This window comes from Alligator sinensis, unplaced genomic scaffold, assembly GCF_000455745.1.
Source record: "Alligator sinensis unplaced genomic scaffold, ASM45574v1 scaffold560_1, whole genome shotgun sequence".
Taxonomy (NCBI): Eukaryota; Metazoa; Chordata; order Crocodylia; family Alligatoridae; genus Alligator; species Alligator sinensis.
The window spans coordinates 1,833,671-1,842,644 of record NW_005841837.1 but is presented as its reverse complement, the minus strand read 5'-3'; the positions used below and the strand labels follow the sequence as shown (position 1 = coordinate 1,842,644).

General features: G+C 49.6%; 1 protein-coding gene across 1 annotated transcript in view; it reads left to right on the top strand.

The window, feature by feature from the left end:
- ABCA1 (ATP binding cassette subfamily A member 1) overlaps positions 1-8,974 on the top strand; it is a 122,823-nt gene that overhangs the window by 102,106 nt on the left and 11,743 nt on the right. Inside the window, 11 exon segments of the mRNA XM_006039495.3 lie at positions 984-1,016; positions 1,490-1,595; positions 2,588-2,662; positions 3,272-3,441; positions 4,428-4,605; positions 5,018-5,133; positions 5,226-5,370; positions 5,644-5,767; positions 6,434-6,563; positions 7,395-7,515; positions 8,614-8,676. Of these exon segments, the coding sequence (XP_006039557.1) occupies positions 984-1,016; positions 1,490-1,595; positions 2,588-2,662; positions 3,272-3,441; positions 4,428-4,605; positions 5,018-5,133; positions 5,226-5,370; positions 5,644-5,767; positions 6,434-6,563; positions 7,395-7,515; positions 8,614-8,676 (1,261 nt within the window).

The following is an 8,974-nucleotide window of genomic DNA, read 5'->3' as shown; positions in this document are numbered from 1 at the left end:
AGGAATTATTTCTACCGTGGGGTCAACCAGCCATCATGGGTTTTTCCTATAAATGAAGCAGAGATGCTTGAAGAGTCCAGTCTAAAGCTGCCGTGTCCGCTTCCATTTTCTAAACAGTCCCTGGTTTTCCCATATCCTTGTGATACACTGGCAGTAACATGAATGTTACTGGCCAACCCAGAACTTTGGCTTGGGTTGCCACCAGATTGGACCCTGACACCCACTTTTGCTTGGTGCCCCAGACTTGATCCTGCTGCCAGTAAAGTCAGTGGCAGTTCAGAGGGAATAGGACTGGGCCTTATAGGCATTAAAAAGCAGCAGGGCAAACTCCTCTTTAGTGCAGCGTTTCCCAACCTTTTTCACCACACGGCACACTTACATGGCCTCTCCCACCCACAGTACACCAGCCAAATGCCGACGGAGGGGAGCAGCCGAACGTGGAGGGGGTGGGGGTTAGGGGTGGCATGTGGCCAAATGCAGAGTGTTGGGGAGCTGGTGGCGCAGCACTTGAATCACTGGCTGGAGCCACACTGTCTGGCTGGCTGGTTGGGGTATAGCAGGGGGAGTGGCTCTAGCCCCAAATGCCACAGCACACCTGCACATGCCTGATGGCACACTGGTTGGCAAATGCTGCTTTAGTGTAAGGGTTTAGGTTGTAGCCGTGCTGGTCTAAGGACATAGGCAGACAAGGTGCACCAGGAAGAGCACACACCAACTGCTGAAACTTCCTTAGCCTGACGAAGGGTTTTTGAACCCGAAAGCTTGCTTAATAAATATTCTCCAACTATTTGGGTTGGTCTAATAAAAGATATCAAATTCACCCAAGGAACCTTGTCTGCTCTAGTGTAATGCACCTGATGTCCCTGGAGTTAAACCAGAATGAATCTGCCCTTTAGTAGTGAATGATCCCAGTGCCTTTGGTCTCAGGCTGGATCCAACTGATAGCCCATTTTATAAATAACATCTTCTCTTTATCTCCATAGCTTGAAGAATAAGATCTGGGTGAATGAATTCAGGTGAGTTGCCACCCCTCCATTATGTTGCTTGGGGTTTCTTATTACTGGTAAACTCACTCACTCACCTTCTCTCTCTCTCTCTCTCTCTCTTTCTCTCACTTACTCGCTGACTCACACTATTCCCTATAAATATAATTCTTCTTTTGAAAAATGAAGTTATGCTCCACACTAAGCTTGCTAGAAATATGTCAGCAACAGATTTAATTTTTAGCATCTTGCTGGAACTAGCCATGGTATTGACTGGCCCTTTCCCCAGCTGTTGGGGGGTACATGGGTGCCCTCAGAGCCCCAAGGGCTCAATTCTGTTTGTGCTTACTATCTAGTGCCTGCTGTTATGAGCAGTCCCTGCTAGCAGTATTAGACTAGTAAAGGCCCCTGGCCTAGATGCTGTTCCTAGGCTCCTAGAGACAGGAAGCCTTTTCTGGAGCGTGTGTCTGATCAGTCTGTGCTTGATTGCCCCTCTCTGCCTTCAGGTACGGAGGATTTTCCCTGGGTGCCAGCAGCTCCCTTGTGCTTCCTCCAAGCCATGAAGTAAATGATGCCATCAGGCAGTTGAAGAAGATCTTGGAGCTTGCCAAGGTGAGCAGTTGTGTGTCTGCAGCCCTGAGGCTGTGGCAGTGACAGTGGCACCCCTGGGTGAGATGTCTACAGGAAGCAAGCCCTTAGGTGTAAAAACTTCAGCTCCTGCTGTCTGAGATAGTCTCTGCACCTGGACTAGCCTGGGTGGTACTTAGCCAGTATAAGTACATCAAAGGGCATAGGAATCTGCTGCTTTGTCTGGGAACAGCCACTGAGGTGCTAAGGTCTCTGGATGCCTGCTAATCTTGAGGACAAAGTGTCATGAAGATGACCTGAAGTGGACATGGCCCTTTGGTAATACTGTGTTTTCACTCAAGTAACCTCCCACTGGTTGCAAAGGGGACTCAGTATGACAGCCTTAGGAAATTCAGCTTTTACCATCAGTGACCCCAGCTCAGCATGTGTGTATGTGAGCAAAGGCACCTGAAGTGCCCCATGAGCCACAAGAGAGAACTGGAAAAATTCTCTGTTCTGCCAGATTCTTAGCCTCACTCTAGTCCCTTCCTGCAAGAGCCTCCCGTTAGGGGTATGGTACACAGCAGGGTCTGGCCAGCTGAGATTTCCCTGGATCCAGCATAAAGCACCTCTGTGCCCAGTCCAGAGCAGTTGCCACCCAGCATAGGTTAGAGCAGCCTTTAAGCTGCTCTGACGTACACCATGGGGAAGATGACCTTGGAGAATCAGAGAACTGCAACCAGCTCCCTAGTAACCTCTGAGCCACCATGTTTGAGCTAGTGTCCCCCAAAATTGTGCTCCATGCTTAGCTAATAATTGTTAAAACCTAAGCCAGTGCTGGAATTCTCTTGGGCCCCCTGTGCTCTCTTCCCACTTTGGAGTGCTGTGCATTGTGAATTCAGAGGGCATGTTGGCCTTAAGTGACTCACCTAAAGTTACATGGCGAATCTGTGACAGAACCAAAAAGGAATCTGTACAAATAAGGTGCTTGCTGCATTGGGTTGCAATGACTGAAGCGAATCTTGTGCTGTTCACAGGGGAGCTCTGGAGATCGGTTTCTGAATAGCTTGGCAAGCTTCATGAAAGGACTGGACACAAAAAACAATGTCAAGGTAAACTCTTGCCTCTTGTGCCTAGCACACTGAGCCCAGGCTCAGGTAACTGTGTTTTAACCAAAGTTCAGCTCCTAAGTAGCGATGTCTCATGATTTCTGTCCCATGTGTGCTCAGAGCAGAGCCTTCTGCCCAAATTGCTTACAAAGACAGAGAAAACAGCACAGCTTTTTGTGTGGAAAGCTGGGGGAGAGAGGGGGCTCATGGAGCCCAGTCCCAAATGCATTGAAATTCCTGAAGCTGCCTCTGTTGACATCAGTATTTGTCAAGTCATGGCCTTGGAAATGAGTAGGCTGTGACTGCTGCAAACAGGTATTGGGAAACATATTGCCGTAGCATACATAGTCCTTTAGACTCCATGGCCCTGTAATACCATTTTCCCATGACTAAGATCTCTCGAGAATCCTAGGCTTCTCTTGTGGAGGGAGGGGATGTCACACTCACCGAGCCGATTGGCTGGCATGAGTGTTCCCATGACCAAACTGTGCATTGTGTCTCTAAGATGGTCGACAGGATCTTGAGGAAAGTTAGGAAGAGCTGCTCTGTCTTCTGGCCCTCTGCTGGGTCTGTTGGGGCAGCCCCGCAGAAACTGGAATATTGGTTTTGCAGGTGTGGTTCAACAACAAGGGCTGGCATGCCATCGGCTCCTTCCTGAATGTGATCAACAATGCCATCCTCAGGGCCAACCTCCGGGGGGGCAAGAACCCCAATGCTTACGGCATCACCGCCTACAACCACCCGCTGAACCTCACGAAGCAGCAACTCTCTGAAGTGGCACTGTACGTCCTGATGCAGTGGTGATGGGGAGAATGGGAGGGTCACTCTCTGCTAAATTACCCCCTGCTGGGTGCTCACCATGCTGCTGTATTTGCCATCCACCACAAGGGGTCCATGTGTTCTTAGACTTCCATTAACTGGGTGTCAGGGTCAGCCCTTTCTGAGCAGTCTGCACACTCCCCTGTACTCAGGCTGTCTGTTACCTCTTCATGGGATGTCTCAGCCCAGCTATCCTAGGCCCCCAGGACCCAGTGCGGACACCTCTGGAACATAAGCACTTCTTCCTTAAGCTTGGAGCTAGATGCCCTGGGCCATATAGTCCCCCTCTTGAGGGAGATGAGATCCAGACACACAGGCTTTGTCAGGGCTCCATAAACCAATTGTTTTCCATTTGAGTGAATGGAGAACTGCACAGAGCAAAACAGAACAGCACTGCCTGTCTCCACTGCTGCCTGCACATGCTTGAGTGTTCTCAGGGCTTAGGTCAGAATCCTCTAGGATTCCTCCCCTCTCTGCTCTTCAGCCAGTTTCCTTCTTCCTCAGCTGTTAAAAGGAACCTTCTGCTGGGACACCTTGCTGCTCTGTTCCTGCGAGTCTCTCTAAGTTACCCCCTCCCCCACACCCCAGGCCTCTCAGTCTTGGTAGCTTTTCAGACTGAGCAGTAAGACCCAGTCTCTTTGCCATTCAGTTCAGGGGTTTCCCATTCCCCAAACCTCTGGTTCCTGCAGACTTTGGAGAACCCTGGCTACACAGTTAGACATGTGCTAAAAACCTCTCATTTCTATGGGGCCTTAAAAGTGAACATGCCTATGAGGGGTCTTAACCTGACAGGCTGACTGCTCTCCCTTCCTCCCCCCCTATGCACATAGAGCAAGTAGGCTAGCAGAATTAGGTCACAGTGCAGAACAAGGGAGCTCCTTTCTGGTGGGATCAGGGAGAGGTCTTAAGACAGTGATTTATTAGTGCCTGTTGACTTCTCTCTACCCAGGATGACCACATCAGTGGATGTTTTAGTCTCCATCTGCGTGATCTTCGCCATGTCCTTTGTCCCTGCCAGCTTCGTAGTTTTCCTGATCCAGGAGCGCGTCAGCAAAGCCAAGCACCTGCAGTTCATAAGTGGGGTGAAGCCAGTGATCTACTGGCTGGCAAACTTTGTCTGGGACATGGTAAGATGGCATCCACGAACTCGCCCTTCAGACCCGAGTCTGATGCGTGTAATGCCTTATCTCACCCCTTACTACGTTTCTTCATAGTGCTCAGCAGGATGGAGACCCCCATGTCAGCTGGGGCCTGCAGACCCTGTTCCATAGAAATAATGGTGAAAATAATCCCTGACTTATTTCCTGTTCTATGGGACTGTGATCCACCTTAGTATAAGTTTGCTGAACTAAGGAAGGTGTGAAGCTGCTAAGAAGCCCTCTAATCAGCATTTATAAGGCACTGCTGTATTTTTGGAGCAAATATTTTAATTTTCAGTCCTGTTTTCCCATAATCTCCCTTTTACCCACTGTTCACAGTGCTAAGATGCCTTTGGTTTTCATTTGCAACTCCCACAGAACCATTTCTTTCTCCTTCCAGTGCAACTACGTGGTTCCCGCTACGCTGGTCATCATCATCTTCATCTGCTTCCAGCAGAAGTCCTATGTCTCCTCTTCCAACCTGCCCGTGCTGGCCCTTCTGCTCTTCCTCTATGGGTAAGGCTGCTCCTCTCAGAGCCATTCCTGAGGTCCAGCATGCTGGCTGCTGTGAATGAGCTTGTCTTATGCTGACTCCTTTTGCTCACCAGGTGGTCCATCACCCCACTGATGTACCCTGCCTCCTTTGTGTTCAAGATCCCCAGCACTGCCTACGTAGTGCTGACCAGTGTGAACCTCTTCATTGGCATCAATGGCAGTGTGGCCACTTTTGTTCTCGAACTTTTCACCAATAATGTATGTTGTGTCCTCTCCTACCCCTCCTCTCCACCCCCCCCCAGGCTATGCAGCTGGCAAACCCAGCTTTAAGACAGTATCTTTCCCTTGGTTCTACATTGCCCTTAGCAGCTAATTCCCAGGAGCTAACACTTGGTCTGGGAATGGAAGGGATGCCTGGGAACGAGGCCAGCAGTGGGTTCAGGTTGGGGCCTAGTGGGGATCTGTTCTTTGTTCTCATCCCTCAATAAGCTTCCCAGAAGGTTGATTTGTGCTTGACTCTTGCTCCATTAGAAGCTGAACAACATCAATGACATCCTCAAGTCCGTCTTCCTCATCTTCCCCCACTTCTGCCTGGGTCGGGGCCTCATTGACATGGTGAAAAACCAGGCCATGGCAGATGCTTTAGAAAGGTTTGGTAAGTGATAACCCCCTCCCCACCCAATCCTCATGGGATCCCTGACAAACTATCAGGGGCCTGGTTTTGATTCAAGTGAGCACCCTCCACTTCCTCTGAAATCACTGGTTATTGAGGGCTCAGCTCACAGGACCTAACAGGATTGGTGCCAGCCTCAGGCAGTCACAGAGATCTGATCTGAGCTGTCCACAACCTGCTGGTAGCTCCTCTGGTTCACTACCAGAGCCAGAGAGGAACAGCTCTCTGGTGTGTAAAAACTTGAATTATGAGGGTGTGAGCTTTTTTTATGTTTTTAAAATAGGGAGTTAAAAAAAAAAAAAAAGGTTGAGAAGGAGGATAGCCTTTGGGCAAAAGCACTGACTGTGGGGTCTGGAGAGCTGGGTTCTGTACCTGGCTACATAACAGACTGGGTGATCTTATAGCACTTAAACTCTCTGTGCCTCAGTTTCTACCTGTGAAATAGTTCACTTGCTGGTCTGGTCTATTTGGCCACAAGGTGTTCAGGGCAGTGGCTGTCTCTTCTGTGTATGTGCAATGCCTAGCATAGTAGAGGTCTTTGGGCATCACTGGAATTACAATGGATGCGCAGACCAAACCTGGGTCAGCCTGTGGCCTTATTGCCTCAGTGTCTGCAAAGCTGACTTTATACTTTGGTAATCTCAACAGGTGAGAATCGCTTTGTGTCCCCTCTGTCCTGGGATCTGGTGGGACGCAACCTCTTTGCCATGGCTGTTGAAGGTGTGGTCTTCTTCCTCATCACTGTGCTTATCCAGTACAGGTTCTTCATCAAGCCAAGGTAGGACTTGATCTGCACTGCTTTGGCTTTCGGGGCTGGTGGGGAAAGGAAGCCTGAGGTCTGCTCTGGGGTCTGGTATGAGGAAGTGGCTTTGGGGGCACCACTAGCAAATGGGGTGAGGCAGTCAGAGCCATGCTGCAGAAGATCCAGCCAGGAGCATCAGATCATCCTTAGTGACTTCCCACTAACAGGAGTGTTCCTGCAACCAGTTGTAGATACCCACAGGAAAAAATGCCTGTACAGACAAGCCCTGGAAGCAGTTGTTCCATCATCTCCAAAGGGCAATGAGCTAGGCCCAAAGCTCGCACTGCTGCTGCAGTTTTGAAACTCAGAGTCTATCTCCCTACATACCACAAGCAAACATTTCTGCTGGATGAACCAAGTGCTATTTTGCCCTGCAGATTTCTGTCAGGACAACCAGTCACCCAAGTGTAACGAAAGTGTCTGAAGCAATAGTTCAGGGACAGGATGTTTGTCCTTGTTTGTGACACTTGGAATGGGAACAGCGTGTGTGAAATCAAATTTGCCTGGAGAAGGCTCTGTGAATGGAGCAGTAAGCCTATAAAGCATCATAGGTGCATTGGCCATAGGTGAAATTCAGCTGTGTGCACCAACAGTCAGCATGAAGCCTGTGCATTTAAGCTGAAGTCCTACAAGGGATGGAGGAGGCGTGTGGTCTTTGTTTTGGCTGTCAGCATATAAGTGTATTGTATCCTGGTGAACTTCAGATATTCAGGGGCTTCCCAGATGTGGATGCGGACTAGTACTGTGTCTTTCGTATTTAGTTCATTAAATTTGTAGACCTCTCCCCTTATTTCTTTCTTCCCAAAGGCCGGTTGAAGCCAAGCTTCCCCCTCTGAATGATGAGGATGAGGATGTGACCAGGGAGAGGCAGAGGATAATTAGCGGTGGAGGGCAGAGCGACATCCTCGAAATCAAGGAGCTGACCAAGGTGAGAGAGGGGCTGCCCATTCTAGCGATATTGGTGGGGGACAGTCCAGTTTTGGGCACTGTACTTCAAGAGGGATGTGGACAATCTTGAGAGGGTTCAGAGGAGGGCCACTCATATGGTTAGGGGCCTGCAGGTAAAGCCCTACAAGGAGAGATTGAGGGACCTGGATCTCTTCAGCCTCTGCAAGAGAAGGCCGAGAGGTGACCTTGTGGTTGCCTACAAATTCATTGGGGTGGGGGGGAGGGCAACAAGGAATAGGAGATGCTCTGTTTACCAGGGCATCCCTTGGAGTAACTAGGAACAACGGCCACAAACTGATGGAGAAAAGATTTAGGTTACACATCAGGAAGAACTTCTTGACAGTAAGGGTTGCGGAATCTGGAATGGGCTTCCAAGGGAGGTGGTGCTCTCTCCTACCTTGGGGTCTTTAAGAGGAGGCTGGACACACACCTGGCTGGGGTTGTCTGACCCCAGCGCTCTTTCCTGCCCAGGGCAGGGGGTCAGACTCTTTGATCTACTGATGTCCCTCCGACCCAAACATCTATGAATCTCCCAGAACAGCACAGTTCACTGAGGTCTTGATCAGTAGAAAGACTCCCACTTTTCCATAAGCTTTGAATCAAGCCCCAAGCTTATATCACTTGCAGAACCCCTAAAATTGCTGCTCTCTGTATTTTGTTCATACTTGAAAGCACAGATATCTTTGGCAGGTGTCTTACATGCCCATGGTGTTGTCTGAAGAATTCATTATTTAGGCCTGAATCAGGCACAGTGGGCCAGGCTTTCAGCTGGTAGCACCATGGAAGTCCATGGAGCAAGGCCAGTACCTTTCAGCTGAGAACTAGCCTCAGCCTGCCTGGCTGCAGACTTCAAAGCCAAGTCCCTTCATTGTCCAATGCTACCCAATTAACTAGTGACTCCCAGAAGTCTAGCTAGCACAGCTTGATCTTCTAATAAAAAGTGCTCTTACCTGCTCATTCTGGAGCGTTTTTGGAGTTTTGCCACTACAGAGGGTCAGGACTTGAACCTTGGGAAGCAGTTTTGGCTCAGACTTCCCCTCTCACCTACATTGTCCTCATTCATTTTTTCTGGTTTCAGATTTATAGGATGAAGCGAAAACCAGCGGTGGACAGGATCTGTGTTGGAATCCCCCCTGGAGAGGTAACTGCCAATTGGTCATATGTATCAGTGCATTTGGCTTTGCTGAGTGGTTCCAGAGCACTTGAAAACCCCAAGCAGAATTAGGCATTGATATCTTTGGGTGTGCGTAGATGAAACAGGGGCCCTAAATTGAAGCAGTGCATTTTTTAAAACACCGCTTCAGTTTAGGGCCCTTTAAACCCCTGTGTTGTGCACACACCTGAACTTACCTGCTTCTCCAGTGGTGGGGAGGGGAGGGCGAGCTGCCAGTGGGCGGAGCAGTCCCTGGGCTGCAGTGGGGGCGGGTGCTTTCGCCCAC